The sequence below is a fragment of the Sander lucioperca genome, chromosome 19, assembly GCF_008315115.2.
Source record: "Sander lucioperca isolate FBNREF2018 chromosome 19, SLUC_FBN_1.2, whole genome shotgun sequence".
NCBI classification, from domain to species: domain Eukaryota; kingdom Metazoa; phylum Chordata; class Actinopteri; order Perciformes; family Percidae; genus Sander; species Sander lucioperca.
This window is the reverse complement of record NC_050191.1, coordinates 23674351-23693659: the sequence shown is the minus strand read 5'-3', so window position 1 is coordinate 23693659 and position 19309 is coordinate 23674351. Positions and strand designations below refer to the sequence as shown.

General features: G+C 40.4%; 1 protein-coding gene across 1 annotated transcript; it reads left to right on the top strand.

Moving 5' to 3' along the window:
- Window positions 1-899: 899 nt before the first annotated feature.
- Window positions 900-8288, top strand: trib2 (tribbles pseudokinase 2). The gene is made up of 3 exons (XM_031288046.2): window positions 900-2304; window positions 3791-4083; window positions 5991-8288. The coding sequence occupies exons 1-3, from the start codon at window positions 2035-2037 to the stop codon at window positions 6463-6465; spliced, it is 1038 nt and encodes a 345-aa protein (XP_031143906.2). The 5' UTR covers window positions 900-2034; the 3' UTR covers window positions 6466-8288.
- Window positions 8289-19309: the final 11021 nt, after the last annotated feature.

Below are 19309 nucleotides of genomic sequence, written 5' to 3'. Positions count from 1 at the left end.
GTTTTACGGGGGCACAGTTCTGCAAGACAGGAATTTGTTTGTTACAAGAGACGCCTCAAAAGCACACAGTCCTGTGCCAGCTTTTAATAAAATCTGTGGTCAAAGTAGATTTTTTTCCATACTTGGCAAAAATCTGGAATACAATCCCATAACCTAGCAAAACTAATAGGCCTATACCTTGCTTTTACATTTCAAACATGCACATAAGCTTTTTTTTTTCTTCTCAAGGACAAATATTAGTGATGATTACTGTCATCACACTCTTAGACCCTTTTTTCTTTCTGTCATCATGTGTTTCATGCTCCTACAATATGTTGCATTTTGTATTTTTTTTTCATTAATTGTATCCTATCATAAAACATGTCTTTTTGTTGTTGTTCATTGTCCTTTTGCTTACATATCCTGGCAGATGAGGAAACTTGCAGTGCAGTTCATATGAGTCACATCACTAACATGTGTTATAACATTATTTGCTGCATTTTCAGGTTTAAATAAATAAAGTCTGACAATGGCCGCATACAGTGTTTTCCATTTAGATGACACCATAACGTTGTGAATGCAAATGCATATCAGTACTGCAAAGCTGATGCTGTATATCTGTGTGCTATTGTGAGAGGGATCCCCCTTGCTTTCCCTTGAATGACATTTCAGCAGGAAACACATTTGTAACACAGCACGTACAGTAGCTATACTCTCACTGCCTCCACCCTCCCCATCCAATTTACCAGCGTGCGATGCATTTAGATTGCCGGGGGTGTAGCCACACTACATAGTTCTCACATGACTGCAATACATATTATAACTCAGATTGGAAGCCAATGGGGTTCCGATGTGGGACTGACGTCAGGGGGGCGGGTCGGTATGCTTATGTATGTGTATGTGAGTGTGCGCGCGTGCATGAGCAGAACCCCCCCCCCTCTGTCAGGCAGGCAGCGCTCTCACTCTGTACAGGCGCAGTGTGTGAAGTGTGTGCAGCACGGCTGGCCTCCCTCCGCACTGAATGGACTAGATTCCCAGCCACGTAAGAAGCACAGCGGCACCACGGGAGAGAGGATGTCCTGCTGAATCAAGGGATAGGCCTGGGAAATTCGGCCGGCCGTCCCTTCCTTCCTTACAGCAGCTTACAGCAGCAGACGTACAAAACAGACGACACTTTTCTTCCATTGGACGAGACCAAGAGAAAGAGAGAGGACGTCGACTCCCGCACACAAAGAGCTAACGTTACAGCAGTTTTTTTTTCTTCCGGATGGGGTTTTCTCCTTCTGTGGTACATGACAATCGCCGTGCATGGATATGATCCTGGGGAACAAGGCCGTGCACTGACCTGATACTCGTTAGCAAAGGAAGCTAACTAGTTAGCTCTGCACCTGCTAGCCATCATACTTTTGGCTATATTTAGCTTGCAGAACTTGCTTTATATGTTTTTGCTTGTGCATTTTTCTGTGCCTGCGAACTGTATTTAACAAATTGTTTCCGTTTTATGAAACGTGCCATACCGTTAACCGGCAAGATAAGCTAGCAAACAAGCTGCGGTTTAACTTAACGTTAGCACCGTTCATTCATTGTAAAAGCTGACTTTTGGTAGTCTTTGTTACAGTGTTGTCGTGCCTGCTCGCACTGCTAACGTTATTGAATTGCAGCAGGTCTGTGCAAAGGATTTGTAGTCGACTTGGGGCAGTAATTTAGTCATTTTCGCCTGTCCTTATCTTTTGAATGGAAAACAAAGGGAGCAAATGAATAGTTGAACTCTGCAAAAAAAAAAAAAAAAAATTACAGACCCCTATTTGTTGTATGAAAACCAACGAGTCAGCTTTGCCTGTTGATAGTCTGCCACATTCTGCAGCGGTAAGGTGCAGTTGAATTAATTCTTCATCTTTCTTTTTTTCTTTTTTTTTTAACTTTATTTGAGATTTATTAAAGTATCGGACAATTTGTGATATTGCACTGAGTTTACAACAAAGTGGTGCCTAATCGAGGACGAGAAGAACGAGGAGGAAGGCCCCCGATTTTGTGGAGTTAACGCACTTATTCCTCATGAACATACAGAGGTCAAATCCAATTAACATTTCACGTTATGGGAGATCGCGGCACAAATCGCACGATTTCGAAGAATTATCTTGTTTAAGGACTACAGAGTCGCACCAGAGTTTCAGTCCCAACCTCGGGTCCCCCAGCCCGCCGGAGACCCCGGACTCCTCGCACTGTATCTCCCGCATCGGGGACTACCTTTTGTTGGAGCCACTGGAGGGAGACCACGTTTTCAGAGCCGCCCACCTGCACAGCGGGGAAGAGCTCGTATGTAAGGTTAGTAGGCAATATGGTAGACGTATCCTACCTTTATGCTCCCAGAATAGTTTCTCTACCTTTTCTTTACTTCAACCTAGCAATGTGAAAATAACATTTTCAGAACAAAAATAAGTTCTCACAGGTTTCTCACCTTTTGCATTCGTTACCATATGAATCATTATGGCTTTATTTCAGATTTACAAATTGTCCCAAATGTAATGAACATACTATACAGAGCCATATTTAATTGTTTATTATCTATGACTTGGCTACTGCAGCAAGTCCACACCCCTGAACTGTTCAATAATTGCTTGAATTGTAAATAGAGAGCTGGCAGAGCAGCCCAATGGAAAAAGTGAATGGGGCAAGCTGCGTGGTTAGGATTGCATGATGTAACGTTGACAAAGGAGTGAGTAACCACGCACACACTCCTCTCTGAGCTAGTCTCGCTTTACCCCTGGCTTCCTTCTTCCATAGTGCAATGCTGTAATCATACCATTGTTTTATATTCGGTGCATAAGCATAGTCGTACTGCACACACATTAGTGGGATTGTAATCTTTTGAGGACAGTTGTGCTGAGAGAAAAGCACACAGGGCTGGGGAACTTTTATAAGTTCAGCCAGCTGCTGTGACATTAGCTCCAGCATTCACCCCTCCAACCATAAGAAATAAACCACTTTTCCCTTTTAAGGTGAAGGACAAACCTCATGGCCTTGCCACACCACATTTATAGCCCATATTGACTTTGGTGTATTACTGATTATAAAGGACAGTGGGGTTGTCCCTGAGGTACATTCCACCTTAAGCAGGCTTAAGTGGCTTGATAAATTGAGACGATAGTTACATGCACCGTTGGACTCATAAGGCAAGACATATCCAATAACCCGTACCTTTTGACTCGAGATAATGTTTCGTCATGGTAATAACAAATGAATGGCCTTTGGCACAGCCTGTGAGCGAACTGCCTTTTGACCTCATCTGCTTTGTGCCGGTTTCAATCCAGCACCAATCAATCCCCACAATGGGAGTGATCATTCCTTCCCAACTGGAAGCCTAAGTCACAACTTAAGATCTTGAGAGCTGTGGGGTGTATTTGTATTGACTGCAAGCAGATGAGCCCTCTCACCTGAACTGGTTGTGCTGAAAGTACAAGAGGGGTTACTATGGAAACAAAAGAGACACTGGCTGCAGTACTAATACTATTCACTAACATGATGCTTTCACTTTGCTCTTTGCAACCTTACTCCCTCTGCCAAAAGAGTAAACACAAGTTTTGTGTCACAAGAATGTGGTGAATTGCTCATATTTTGCAGAATTATTAAATTTGAATCTCTTTGAGTTGGATTTAACTGTTTGTCTCCAAAGTGGGAAAGGGAAAAACTTGACACAAACACCCTGACACAAAAACAACCACCTAATGAGACATTTGTCACCCTAGATTAAAAAAAAAGATTTACTTTACTAGAGACTAAATATAAATGGTTTCCTGATCTATGATTGCAGGTTTTTGACATTGGCCGATACCAGGAGTCACTGGCGGCCTACTTTGCCCTGGGCCAGCACCAGCATATTAACCAAATCCTGGAGATCTTGCTCGGGGAGACTCGGGCCTATGTGTTCTTTGAGAGAAGCTATGGCGACATGCACTCATTCGTCCGCACCTGCAAGAAGTTGCGGGAGGACGAAGCTGCCAGACTCTTCTATCAGATAGCCTCGGCTGTGGCACATTGCCACGACAACGGACTGGTCCTCCGTGATCTCAAACTGAGGAAGTTTGTCTTCAAGAATGAGGACAGGTGAGTTCTGCAGAAACCGTAGTTTGTGCATCGACTATCGCTGCATTTTCTTCTCTGTTTCGTCTTAACATGTTGTATGTGATGTATCTGTATAATGTAACCGTGCCAGTATTATCTGTGTTATGTCTCAGCTTACACAGTGGAGAGCGTCAACTGAGATGATGCGAGACTGGCATGCCTCTCCCAGATGTTACGCAGAGTACAGGAAACCTAAGCCCTTTGTGTTTCTCTGAGCTATTTTTGTAGGTTTAGTAGTGGATATGATGCCTATATATGGCATATGGAATCACATTTTGGAAGGGGCATTGCAGTGCAGTTATTCCAACAGGGACGGGAAAGTTACCAGGATTAGCTTTTGCATGACAGATGATCAATGAAGGCAAGCTTTTGCCACTGCTGCACTTCAGTAGTGATCAGCAGGAGAAATCTGTAGAATCACACTGACACAACACTGGTCTACTGACACCTGGTGGCAGCATCTGAGAACTACATGCATACAATCCAGGCATCTGTTGCCACAGCAACCTGAGAGTAACTTTTAAAAAAAAAAAAATTATTAATATTAATGAAGATATTTTAGTGGATGTTGATTCAGACTCAAAACATTTTATTACCCTTTCTTAGGGAAACCTCTTTACAGCCCATTCTGATCTCTGCACCTCGGTGCCCTCTATCTGAAAGTGTGACATCATTCTTTGGCACAAACTGTGGAAAAGGGAAGTTGAGCTGCCTCACGTATTCAGTACGGTTCCAATGACCTTGAATGTCACACCAGACTGCTCATGAGCTGGGGACCCCCCATTAAATGAGTGATGTCAAGTGAATTTTAAGAGTGATAGTGCAGGGCATAATTAGATCACATTTACTATATGGCCTGTCAAGAATCCTCTTACATCTTTTCAGTCTTCTGGCTCAGTGTACAGACCCAAGAAAACAAAGCTGTTTTAGAGACAGAGACACGGATATGGCTCAAACCCAAGTGTGTGACAAAAGGCCATATTGAATGCATATAAAATGGAGAAAAAAAATGATATCCAAGCAGGCTTCCTCAGACTGTGCTAGCTCCCATTTAGAGCATCGGTCAAAGATTGGCCTCCAAGCAAATTACTATTGACAATGAACCAGTGAGTGGGCCATTTTGAAGGTCTATGCACGTGTCACAGATAGAAAAAAAAAAAAATCTGTTCTTAAATACATCTTAGCCAGTGCTTCTTGGTTTCCTTTTTCCCAGTTGCTCCATCACACACCTTGGCTCTTTGTCTGGTGCATTTGCACAGCCCCACAAGTGTCTCTTACCATGCACATGGAAAATGTTATTGCCTGAGCCTCTCAAGATTCTTTAGTGACAAAGCTTCTGAACTGTTAGCCATTATTATCAGCACTCAAGGGTTTCATAGCTGCTATTGTGGGGTTTGGAGAAGAGTGCAAATAGATGTTACTTTGAGGTGGAAGAGCTTGAGAACAAAATAATCCACATTGTCCGGTTCTTGATTCTCTGAGAAACAGTTCAATGCGTGCAACTTAAGAGGATCAGTCACCCGTAATTGTGTTTCTTTTGAAATGTGGAGGTCTTTTGGAAAGCCTATTTGTACGTCAATGCATTTTGGCTGGGCTTTTATCTAAGTGAAAGGAAATGTCAAACTTAAGCCTTGAGCATTATGTGCTCTATTTCCTCTGATATCCAAAAGCGATGGATCTAAAACACTTAAGATGTCCATCAGAGCAAAAATACCCCACTTGAGTGTCTTTGTATTTCATTTTTTTGTTAGTTGGCATCCAAAGATCATAACTATGATAGTAATTATCACATAATAGCGTTCAATTTAACAGATTATGGACTATTTGTCCATTGTTTTGTGAAGTGGCATCATGTTGAGTGTGCTTTTGTTTCCCTTGTGTGTCTCCAGAAGCCTCGTGAAGCTGGAGAGCCTCGAGGACACTTATATCCTGGACGGTCACGATGACTCCCTGTCAGACAAACATGGCTGCCCAGCCTATGTCAGTCCCGAGATCCTCAATGCCAATGGCAGCTATTCGGGGAAGGCAGCTGACGTCTGGAGTCTGGGCGTCATGCTTTACACTATCCTTGTGGGGCGCTATCCTTTCCATGACGTTGAGCCCGGCTCTCTGTTCAGCAAAATCCGCAGGGGCCACTTCAACATCCCGGAGACGCTCACACCCAAGGCCAAGTGCCTGATCCGCTCCATTCTCCGCCGGGAACCCGCCGAGCGCCTCACCTCTCGGGAGATTCTGGAGCACCCCTGGTTTGCCTCCTCCGGAGCACTAGGGGGCCCTGCTGTGCACGGCCGAGGAGAAAGAGAGCAGGAGCAGCTGGTGCCTGAGGTGAACATGGAAGAGGAGCTGGAGCAGTTCTTCCGCTGAGCAAACACCAAGCACAAACGGACGACTCCACCCACGGTCGGCTCGCCACGCTCACAGCAGAGCCAAAAACAGTAGTTTAGAGATTAATAGGTGAACATTTTGTCACTCATAATAAAGGTGTTTCCATTCTGTTTCCTTTTCCACAATTTCATGGAAAACCTTGAGCCTGGCATGACAAATGGCATCTATACAGTACGTCATCTGGCGATGCACCTCCCACTCTGGGACATTGCCGCCAGACATGCAAGTTGCAAACAATGTAGCAAATGTTCTTTTTTTTTTTTTTTTTGGGATCTGTTTGGTTTAATGTGGCACAAATAAAGGTAGACACATTCACCATTTTTGACACTATGGAAAGCATGAAGGGACATGAGAACACAGGAAACCAAGGAGAACAATTCAAAATGAACTGACAAAAGTGCAACACCACACCTTTTTCTTACTGATTTTATTACGTTTTTTTTTTTTTTTGTCATAGCTTTAGGTGGTACCAATTTAAGCCACAGACCCAGGGTCAGGAGTCCCAACCCCAAGTCATATTGTTAAACATATACCAGGTGAATACCCCTGACCTGGGACCATTGGTTAATAAATGGAGCAGCTTAGGCTGTTTGTTATCACCATCATCATCATGGTTGACGTTGTCTTTGTTTAAGTTTTTTTGTTGTCTGTCTTTCATATGTCTGTTTGACATTATTGATAATTGTGACATAGTCGCTTAACTCCTTGACGGCCTTGTTTTCATTTGTATGTTTGTGCCACTTCAGTCTCTCAAGCCTTTACCACACTTCATTCACCACCATACTTTTTATTTTTTCAGAAACATTACTTTCAGTCATTTATTTGTTTTTAAGCTATTCCACTCTGTTGTTACTGCTGCTTTTATATCACTCCCTAAACCTCAATCTTAAAACAGCTTTGTCTCTGTAAGCCTCCAAACATGGCATCATGCACTTGATGTGTTTGGTGAATGGACGATACCACCTCTTTAAAATTAGCTTCCTCTTATTTAAATTCATTCTTCAGTTGTAGGATTGAGAACGTAACATTTATTTAAATTGTAACAGCTATATATATATATATATATATTATATATAAATAAATATATATATATTTAAAATTACATTGCAGGGTTTTTCTTTATTCAGAGATTCCTTTTTCATGTATGATGTAGGCAATATCTTGACACAGGACAGACACAAAGAGGAAAATATCTGTCTGAAGTTTTGGAATACACTATCTTCTGTGCCAGTATTCCGGTGCCCCGACGGCCCATGCCACCCGGTCTCCCTCATTTCTTTTTCAAAACTTGATACGAGATATTCAGTGATAGTATTGCTGTGACGTGTCCACTCCAGGACCCCGTGTTAGTTTTCTACTGCCTGCGTAGGTTCTCTGAAACGGTCATGCTCAGAATGGGTACCAGTGGACATGTTTTGTCGTATCTCAATGTTACTTGAATTTGTGTTTTTATCTAGTCATTGGCATGTGCCCCATGAATGCTATAGCCTGCCTAGCAGGGGGGAGGGGTGGGGGGAGGAGGGTGCTTGTTTTTTAAGAAAAGTTAAAAACATGAAAATTCTCAATTTGCTACTTTTCTGAGTTGCTTTTCAATAAATAAAAAAAACAACCCATTTATTGTTTTTGTAGACTGAGCTACCTTTTATTTAAGTTGGTGCTGATTTGGTGCTAATGTTTAGTCCTTTTTGTTTCACGGAGGGGGGTGGTGCATGGTGGGATATCTGCCTCAGATGTTCTGATTGTATCGTAACAGATTCTGGTGTTTTGTCCAAATTTATTCAGTAAATAAATTGTGAACTGCTGTTTGACTTTGTTGTTCTTTTCCATGATCAGCATGTGGAATTAAAGTTTGTAGACGACACAACGTGCAGCATTACACCTCGCCTTGCCCTAATAAAAACTTCACATTTTTATTTAAATTGTGCGTTACAGTGGTCATATGTTCCTCATATTTATTGAATTATGAAATGCAAATCTAAAGTCAAACATGGTCTCTGACATCTCAATGGAATAATCCGTAAAATACATTCTGATAGCTTTTTTTTTATTATTTTTATACCTGACTAGAAGACGAGAGACTGCTATTCATCACCAAGCCACATTTAAGTGATTACAGCTCTGGGATGTAAAGATTTTGCAGTCCATTTCATACATCCATATATTAAAAAAACAATTATTTTTGACTTCCAGTACACTCCCAGCCACCGGCAGAACTTTAATGGATTCCAAATAAGCGAGGAGAAAAAAAGGCTTTTGCTACATCTGAACCGCTCTGTCAGCTCCATTTCATCTAAGTGATTGCACACAAGGCACTAGGAAAAGGCTCTTTAGACCAATAATTTTCCTGCTGGCACTCTCGTGAGAGACCCTTAACTACTTTTATTTTTCTGTTCAGTATGACAGCATTGCAGTTCTGCATGGCTAGCTGACATCCCCTGGCTCTGGTGACCACATCCTGTCCTTAAAGCAAGAAAATCACTTCAGATTCCATTTGTTCATACAGTGCTAGGTCACGTGTGTACTGTATGTGGACCAACATCTGTGCACGAGTGGTTGTGTGTGTGCGCCCAGAGCTCTTCCACCTGTCATGTTGATGCAGAGTAATCCTGATTAAGGTTACATCTATCAGATAAGGCAGACAGCTGCTGTCGTAGCCCAAATTGTACATCTCCATGTTTGAGAAAAGGATAAATCAACATCCTTTGGCACACAATGACAATTTAAAGTCACGTGTCGGTGCTCAACAACACCTGCTGGCACACTGTTTTGACAACCGATGTGTTTCTTGGTTTAGAGGACAAATACAATCCCTGTCTCCTCTTCCAGCTGATTCCTCTGAGCTGACAAAAGATGAGACGCTATTGAAGCCTGAGAAGTGAGGTACTGTGACCATGTTTCATACAGCTACATCACAAAAGCGTCCCAGTTTCTTTGTGATTGAATATGAAATAGATGGAGCACTGTGGCACAGTATATTCTGAATTTTATAATCAGAGCACACCTGAAAATGACAACTTGCTATCCTGCAGATAAAGGATGCAAGAACTGTGGCGCTCTGAGAGCTCAGTGGACAGGTAGTTGCCTTCATAAACCTGAGCTAGTGAATGCTAGCCTGACCTCTAGTGGCATGAGTGGTGGAAGTAGCATGGGTATAGAGCTACACCTCTTTGTAAAAAAAAAATCAAAGTGAATAGTTCTGTAATCAAAACTATATTAAATAAAAGTGCAGAATATTATCTGCAAAAAAGTAATGTCTTCATCATGCAAAATTGACTCGTTCAGTGTTATATTACCATTTATGTGGGTATAGTTTTCTAATAATGGGTTGTAAGCTGTAACTAATGACTTATTATTGGTTGATGAATCATTTAAATTCACATTTGCTGAAATTTATTGACATTGTTACATTCAAAACTGCACAATTTATGTTTAAAGTTAAAGAAAATAATTTACCATGTGGGGCGGCCTCTAGCTCACCCAGTAAGAGCGTTCGCCCCATGTTGGCTGAGTCCTGCAGCGGCACGTTCGAATCCGACCTGTTGCCCTTTACTGCGTGTCGTCCCCCATCTCTCTCTCCCCCTTTCCAGTCTATCCACTGTAACTTTATATTAAAGGGAAAAGCCCCCCAAAAAATAATCAAAAATGTTTTTTTTACCACGTAACATACGCACAATGTTTAATGAAAGAGACGGGGGATATCATCTAAGAGGACAATGTATGTTCAAACAACCTCTTGTGCAAACTGCTGTTAAAAGCATGTGTGTTTCAGTTTGTGGGGTGAGCTTATGAAATGGACTGAACAATGACATCAAACAGAGCCATAATATCATTCAGTTCAAAAATAGATTAAAGAAATCAATACTTGACCAATACAGAAAAGAATAGACCAAAACATAGGAATGGAATTGTAATGTAAAGGTATTGTTGTATTGTTGTAAGTTATGGTAAGACCTGAAATATTGTATGCTGTATTTGCATATCTATTTGTTTTGTAATAATATGATATTGTGAAGTAGGGGCAGGACCAAATAAGCTATTTTCTTCCGCCTGCTCCTTCTCGAACTAATTCTTTTTTTTTTTTTTTGGGGGGGTTTTGGTAAATTCTGATTGTGTTTTATTTTTGTGGTTTTAATTTCTTTGTTTTATTTTCTTTTGCAACATTGTTGATTGTTCGAGATAAATAAAAAAAAAATGAAATGAAAATATAATGAAATGAAAGATGCTTTATAGATCAGTTACAATCCATTTATAACAACAACTTTAGGGTTGCCAGGTTGTAGTTGGTGTTTCTCCTCCTCCTGCATCACACTTGCTTTGTCTTTTTAACTCAATTGACCCATCTGGAAATGGGTTACAGTGCATCTGAACCAGAATTCATCTAGTAAAAACCACTTAATAACATCTAAAACTGAACACTTGATTATTACTAAGAAACACTTATGAATGACTTGTGTCATGTATACACAATTTATAATTACATTAATAACATTTGCTGATGGCTTGTTAGCAAAAAAGAAAGAATATCTGTTACTTATTCAGTCTTTCTTTCAAACTCTGTGTGGACTAATTTGGAACGATGCTCGAGCACTGCCTGCATGGAGACGGACGGAATTTGTGGCTGAAGTTACCGACGGGGGCAGCGCGTGTCATAGCATCGCGCCAAAAAAAACGGGGAGAAAATTACCGTGTTCACCTGGGTGCCATGTTGCCATCACTGCCGATCGGAGCTGGAGCCGATCAATACCAGTGACTACTGCTGAGTCACTGGTCCCGGGAATGAATGCTGATTGTAACCTTTCCCACTAAAGACAAAAGCAAGATGATAATCCGTTTTTTTGTCCAGTTGGAAAGGGGCTTTGGACTCGTAGTGCTTAATATGGGTCAAGTTTCAAAAATGCTGGATCCTACATTTCCTATAATGCAATTGGTCTGGACTCATTAGATCCACCCTGTCTACAAAATGTCCACTTCTTTCAAACCTTACTTCCAGTTAAAATTGTAAGTCTCAAGTCCAAAACCTAGATAACCCCAATGACATCATCAGGGTTATTTGTGCAAACTTTGGAAAGCTCGCTCTTGAACCAACAGAAGACAATATCCCACTGTTTTCACAGGCTGAGTAATACTCTACATGATTAGTACATTGAACTGTTAATGTAAATTTGGTGGAGTGCCCCTTTAATGGCTTATAATGGATATATAAAACATTATTTTTTATAGATTAATAAAGCCACTTGTTATGGCTTAAAACCTTTACAATGGCTGACTTATTAGAAAGTGGCACCTAAATGTGTAAGATGCATTTAACATTTGTAGCTGGTCGAGGTAGTAGTACTTCTATTCTGTTAGGTAGTTAAAACATGACATTTTATAAGCATATAATGTGTTTTGCAGATGTGTTTTTTTTCAGTTTTGATTGACTGGGTATATATATTTAGAAAATTCTAGTTACAAAGTCATTACTGGTTGCAAAAATAAAAATGTAAAGGCTGGTGCAGGCCAAGACCAGCATTGTAGACAGCCACATCTCCTCACACAGTTTGCTTGTATTGCCTTGTTGACAGAAATGATTCATCTCATGTTTACACATTCAGCGCCGTGCATTTCCACAATCTGTCAAGCTGACGGTGAAAGCTGTTGACATTCACAAACTTATTCAGGACTTAGAAAACACACTAAAAATGTCTCTGACTCTGGTTCTGTTTGAGCAAACTAATTGATGTGTGTGTGCAGCTTATTGTAGCACCAGGACAGTTTGGCATTTTAATGTGTTTATCTAATGTCTTCAGCTCTCTGTCAAAAAGACAAAGCAACATACAGTCTGGGAGTGCTCCATTAACACTAAATGGAACATCAACTCCAGGGACAAACATATCATTTTTGTCTTACTTTAAAATCCAAATAAGTCATGGTAGCGCTGGTGGCTCAGAAATATATGCAGTGACCCTGTAAATCCTGCTGTTGCAGTAATCTTCTTTTGCAATCCAATCTCTTTGGAGATTAATATGAGTATGAGATAACCGATTTAGGGAGGAAGTACTGTGGGCTATTTTCTCTGATGAATGGGAGATAATAACACTATCTCCCTACTGTGGGAGATAGATAGATCGAATAGTCTCAAAGCTGACAAATGGAAATGAAAGCAAAAATGTAGGATATTCCCTGTTATTATATTTTCCTGACATTTGAGGATGCAGTTGAATATACTGTATCTTTATACAGTCAAATGGGACTCCAATGTTTGCTTTTGAATAGTTTAAGATTAACCTGGACACGTGTGCTGTACATGATGTTATGTTACATAATTCAGCCTTGAGACCAAATTAGCATCTTAAAGGGAGAAATCCCCTTATGTCTTCCCTTATGTGAGTGTTTCCTGGGCTACAACCAATCACTACTATATGGGAATTAATTCAGTAGTGTCATTATGTTTACCCACAAACAGAGGGAGGAGGAATAGCCCTATGATGTCATGTGTCTGTGATTATATAATGGCCTTAGTATTCTGTCAAAGCACAGAACTAGATCTAGAACTATACTTACTCCTCAGTTCCTCAGCAGGAATGTAGGCAAAGTAAGTAAGTAGTATTCTGCAATTCAATTAACTCAGCCTGAGATCAGTTTTCGATTTTATGTAACCCAGGGGAACAACATTGCTGTCTCAGAGTGTTGAAAGTTTTTCTGTGTTCCACCAAGCTGCTCCAATTAAGTTTAATGGCCTGGTTGTGTAACGATCCTGCTACAACAAGGCCCTTTTCAAACACCGCTGCCATTGTGTCTGGGCTTGACAGAGTCAGCAGGCTATAAAGGTGCAGCAGTGACCCATTCCCCAGGCACAGCGTCGTGCACACGGGTACCCTTGGGTGTTCTGGCAGCAGAGCTTTGTGGCAGGGCACCAAAGACAACACACAGACAACAGATGGCCTCTGTTGTGTTTCACCCAGCAATGATGCTTCTGCTGGCTCTGGGTTATAAAATCCACTGAGCAACACAGATGCAGAGAAGACTGGGACTCAGTCAGGTGGATATGTAAATCATATGTATGAAGTAGCCTTCTTGGCTGCAAATGACCAACAAGCAACATATAGCTGTATTTCTATATGAAAATGTTTATAAATGCAAATTGACTTGAGTTTGTGAGTATATCTTCTTGTCAATAATAACTTATGGGGGCAGGTGTCACAATTTCTTTAATGGTGGATATCTTATTTGTATAACTGAAAAAAAAAACATATTCCAAATTCACTTTACATCCCATTTACATCTCATCTCATTAAAAAAAATATATCAAACAGCTCTCGTTAGTTCACATACACAAAGTTATGCTCTTTTAAGTCTTTGGAAAAAGAGATTCAAGATAAATGTTCTCAACACTAGGTGGTGCTCAACAACAGAGTTTTCGAGTGGAAGCTGTTAATAGATATGGACAATTATCATGACAGATTCACTGAATGGCAGTATTTACTTTCTGGGGAAAGAGGGGTCATTTTCAAAAGACATACACAGAAATACATGCATACAAGGGGTCATCTCTATGTTCCCAGAGCTCTCAATGCAAAAGATTGGTATCTTTGCAGTTCAAAGTGAAAAAGAACGTAGGGGTATGGACGTTTCAAATGCAGTTTGAATAATATAACCCCTTCAGCCACTGTGAACAGAAAACTGTCGCAAATTTGAGATCGTAGGTTTCAAGGAGTAGAACAACAGGAGGCCAGCTGTACCTGTAGGTGGGTGATTTCAACATAACTGACCCAGGGAGACATACATTGAGCATTTGAACTAGGGGGAAAAAGCATTGCTAAGAACATAAAACCTTTTGAAAGGTCTCCTTAATATTTGACATTAAAAGGATATTGACCTGGGGAACATGGGATCCAGATATATGCTCCTGTACAATATATGGTACATGTCTTTTTTATCAGTTTGGGATTCAAAGGTATATTTCTATTATTATTTTTAAACAAATAATTATCGTAAATCCTGGAAGAGGTGCGTCGTGATGCTTAAGCAAGATCATGTGCATGCATTGGAGATCACCGTTGACTGCTCAAGGGTTAAATTCCAGCTACAATTGTGCTGTTTCTTTTCTACATTATGTAATCTGTTGCTTTTAAAGTCTCTGACAACTTGATGTCAAATCTTACTCAAATTTCTCTTGATAATATTGAATTTTAATGACTAAACAAGCGATAATCAAACTTAATGTTTGGGAAAAATGAATTTCTCTATATTTTTGTTATATATTCTTGTTAAACATTTAATAGTCAAAAACTGTTTGGGGTGTGGTTTGATGAGATTTGACGTTGGCCATCATGTTGAAATGTTGCTAAATCTTTATTGTTACACTGAGGTGCAAATCTCAAATAATAACACAAATACAATAATCTCTAATGTGATTTTGTCTTCATGTCGGACCCCATCACTCATAGTAAGAAGCTGATTGAGAATTGAGGTTTTCCAGGCCTTTAACTGCCTTGGCTACAAAACATATTTAATAGTAAAACATGGACTGATGATCACTGTCATTGTAATGCTTGTGTAGCACAGACCATGATGATGTTAATTTGGTCATTATCTCTTAAAAAAAAAACAGTTTAGTATCAGTTTACACCCAAGGAAGCATGAAAACCCTTTAGGCTTTTAAAAATTGCACAGCCCAGTGAATAACATAACATTAAACTCCAGGGAGCCAGGAAGTCACGGGTGTGTCAGGCCTCACAAGCAGTTGCAGAAAATAGGGAAGCATTTTCCCAATTAAGTGTTCAGAATCATTTTATGCAAGTTTGTATTTGACGCTTCACCCAAAAATGTTTGTTTTTATCAAGCGTTGCCCCCAATTATCTGGTCAGTAAACAGCATAATCAGAGCCTCAAGATGACAGAGTAAATTGGAGAGTGGTCGTGCATGCTGTCTTTGCTTTTCACACTCTTTTGTCAATAGCCAATTATCCTCTCTGTTGCTTCTCCCACTGCTAGCACATGGCTTAAAATAGCTTTCTGGGGCATTGTTTTGTAATTGCAACAATCCAGATTGACTTGACATATTGATCAACCATTATGGCTTTAAATAGTGTAGAGGCCAGGTTAGGCCAGAGCTGATGAGCGATCATAGAACATTTTCTTGCAGGGTCACTGCAAAAGGTATTTCTTTGGCTCGTTTCTCATTTCCCCCCCACAAATTGCTTAACATGGCAATAAAGCTACAGTGAACTGTTTCAGTGGTCCTGACATCTGTGGCTGCTAGAAGCCTATTATACCGACAGTTATATTGACTGCAGACATCAGATGAAGCATTGGCTGTTTTATGTGCCTGAGCACAAAACCTCATACAGTAATTATTGGAGATGCTGTCCTCCGGGTCTCCAGGTATGCATGAATCGGTTTAGCAGGGCCAAATGTTTGTCTCACTGCTGATCATCATTATTAGTCATTAATGCCTCCTTTTTACTGCATGGTTTGGCTTTACTCGAATCGACTCACTTTTGGTACCAGGTCCTTATCTCTATTTCGCCTCCCAGTGTAGGCGGGATTCTCAGCTGATGGCCATAGCAACGCTGCGTGAAAATGCCATCATCTTCAACGTGTCACTCGCTGAATCCTTTCATTGCCAACCAAAACAGAGGAGTGCTTTTCGTCAATTGTACGGCGTAGTGTACGTAGTTTATGGCAGTGGTTCCCAAAATGGGGTCCAGGGACCCCAAAGGGTCCTTGAGGGTGTTCCAGTGGGTCACCAGCAATTTATTTTCACGACAATTCCATCCATTTTGGTAATGGGCTTCATACACTTTCTGTAATAAAACATCTAAAAGCAAAAATCCTATTAGATGGGGGACCCTGGCACAAAATCTATACAAATGGGGGGGTCCTTGGTTTAATGTGTGTCAGTTTAGGGGTCCTTGACATGAAAAAGTTTGAGAACCACTGATGTACGATGTAGTTGTGTGGGCTTTTTAAAATCTGGGTCGAGTGAATAAAAAAAAGCTCTGTGTTGCGCTAGTCACGGTTCTCGCAGACCAATCAGTGATCCGCGGTGTTTTAACTCCACCTTCTAGTGCTCACTTAGAACCTCGACTGAGGTGGTACCAAAAAAAGTACCAGGTATCATGTGCTATCCACAACTTTTGCTAATGTACCATGCCGTATCATGCAGTGGGAATGCGGCATCAGATGTATGTAACCTTAATCTACTGGCTTTTGTAGGTACATGCATTCATTCTATATATGATATAAAATTTAAGAAATGTTAGCTTTCATCTGTCACTACAGGTAGATATTACTTCATGCTTTACAACATTTTGTTATCACACGGGAATGTGGTTTTCACAAATGAAATGAGGAAGACTAGAAATAACATGCTATTTTTGTTCTCGCAACTCACGCTGCTGACTATCAACTGAGAATCACGGAGCAGTTTCAGTCCTAGTGGGCTGACTTATGGACCCCAAAAGCTTTGAATCATCTGGCCCAATGAATCAGAGTCTTGACTGAGCCAAATTGCCTGACTGTGCCCTGTGGGAGAGATAATTGGGTGAAACAGGTTGTTTTTTGCCTTACAGAGGTGCAAGAGAAGCGGGAGAAAGGAGAAAACAACATGGACTTCTCATTGTAGATAAAACCTCTGAAGCGTGCAGTGTCTAGTTTTTTGTTCAGGCTGAGTTTAGGTTTATCAATAAGGCAGTCAGGAGACTGTAACAGCCTACATGCTGTAAATGGCTAAGGGCTATTTTTGCACATGAATACAATTTGGTGTACACATTAAAAATACAAGCTTTGATCAGTCTAAACCCATGTTAAGTTAAAAGGCCAAATGTGTGATAAACTATGCATGGCCTCAGAATATATTTTGACAACATCTGAGGAATCAGTTTCATTCACTGAAATATACTTGATTGATATACTGATTTATGTTTATTTATTATTTTTGTAGCCACTAGGGGGCAGCAGGGGTAAGCTGTGAACTCCACACTGACATCACCTTTAAGTTGATGTTGCTAATGTGCTAGCAGCCTTTTTACTCATCCAGCAGATAAAGAGCAACATTTGCATTCTTTTGAGGGTGTGTTTTGGTCCACCTGACGAATGTGAGCTCAATACTCTCCTTTTAGCTCTGTTCTTGGTCTATTGCGGGCTGGAAAACCAAAACAATAAGCTAAAATATGCCATAAAGCTTTACAGGTAAGGGGAGAAATGGAGTCTGGTTCATCACCACGAGTGTCCCCTTTCCCATAATACATAGTCATATGATCCATTGTGATTTTGAAAGTACTAATTATAGCAGCTTTAAACTGAAATGTTTATGTCATTTTGTTTTTCCCATTTGGTCAGTTTATTTCACACCATTTATTTATGTAACTGTCATTTTGGAAAAGCTTTAAAAAAATAATAATAATAAGTTAATTGTGTCTGATTGTAATGGTCCACTAGATAAATCTGCATTGCTCTCTGAGTACCAAGCTGCCCACAGTATAGCTGCTTTGCCTTTTAAATACCAAATGCAAAATGTAGTGTTGCATTGTAAGTGTTCATTTTCAGTATTTAAAAAACTCCTCAAGCCAATTAACAAGCCAATAAAGAAATAAAGCTTTATCCCTTGACCCTACTGATCATTCTGCTGTTTTTTCATTCACACTCTGCAATGAACATTTGTGCACCCCCACACACACACACACACACACACACACACACACACAAAAGACACAATGAACGCCAGACAACTCTGCAGAGCTGTGATGTAATTAGACTTGTTAATTGGAAGACAGCCTTCCGCCACCTGCGGCAGTAAGAGTGTGAGTTTGTGGTCATCACAAACAGAAATAGTCTTGTTAATTGTTTCGGTTTCCAGGCATCCATGGTGGAGGAGGAATGGGACAATAGAATTTCTAGTCGCTCTCAAGTTGCAACTCAAACTGCTAAAACCTGCTGGCATTAAGGGACATTGTGATCAATTTGCAGGGTTTATTGTCATAGGACTGGCAATTTAATTTAACATTCCATCCATATAAAAATCCACTTGAACATCACTGCAAGAATGGCAGCCATTCAACCACGTACTAACCACCTGCGTTCACTGACAAGATAAGGAACATCCTGTTAATATTTTGCATCAAAAAATCTGTCTCAAACATGGACAAGGCAAGAAATACTTTGATAGTTTCAGAGGGTGAGTGGCCTAAATGTCATTATGATTTAACGAAGACCAAGTACCTCCACCCAAAGGACCTCCAATAACAACATTTGCATTTTTAAAAACTTGGCATGGCTGCTCCATCGTCTTCACAGGAGCAGGTCATGCAGAATATAAATTCGGCTCGTGCGTTTTTGGTTGCTGTGTGAACCCTTTTTGAAGATGCCCTGGATGTGCCTAGTTGAGGATGCTAACACGCATTGATTTTCCAAGGATGATCAGAGAATCATAACAGCTAATTAGTCATTTAAAAAAAAAAGGAAGCAAATCCTTTGGTGGTCAGACCATGATTTGCAAAGTAGAAGTGGCTGAGAGACTGAATGTATGCCGTTTCATTTCCAGACATATATGGATTTTATAATGGATAAACACAGACTTACTGTCTGCTTCATTTCCTTCTACAGTAATAGGAAAGATGTGTTGACTCTCCCCTTTTCTGTAATTCTACTTAAAACAACACATGAGTCTCCCACACAAGGGTGTGGTCAATTTTAAACAGTCATAGCTGCTTAAGACAAGTGGAAACTACACTATATCTGCAACAACTTGAATAATTTTATCCTCATGTGGATGAAAAGAAGATATATGTTTTTTGTATTAAAACAAGATGAATCTGCTTTTTATCCTCCAAAATATAATT

What these genes read in the sequence shown, in the direction of transcription:
- trib2 (XM_031288046.2), top strand. Translation starts at nt 2,035, where the DNA reads ATGAACATACAGAGGTCAAATCCAATTAACATTTCACGTTATGGGAGA. An exon ending in GGGAAGAGCTCGTATGTAAG is followed by an intron (nt 2,305 to 3,790) that starts GTTAGTAGGCAA and finishes CTATGATTGCAG; the next exon opens with GTTTTTGACATTGGCCGATA. An exon ending in GTCTTCAAGAATGAGGACAG is followed by an intron (nt 4,084 to 5,990) that starts GTGAGTTCTGCA and finishes GTGTGTCTCCAG; the next exon opens with AAGCCTCGTGAAGCTGGAGA.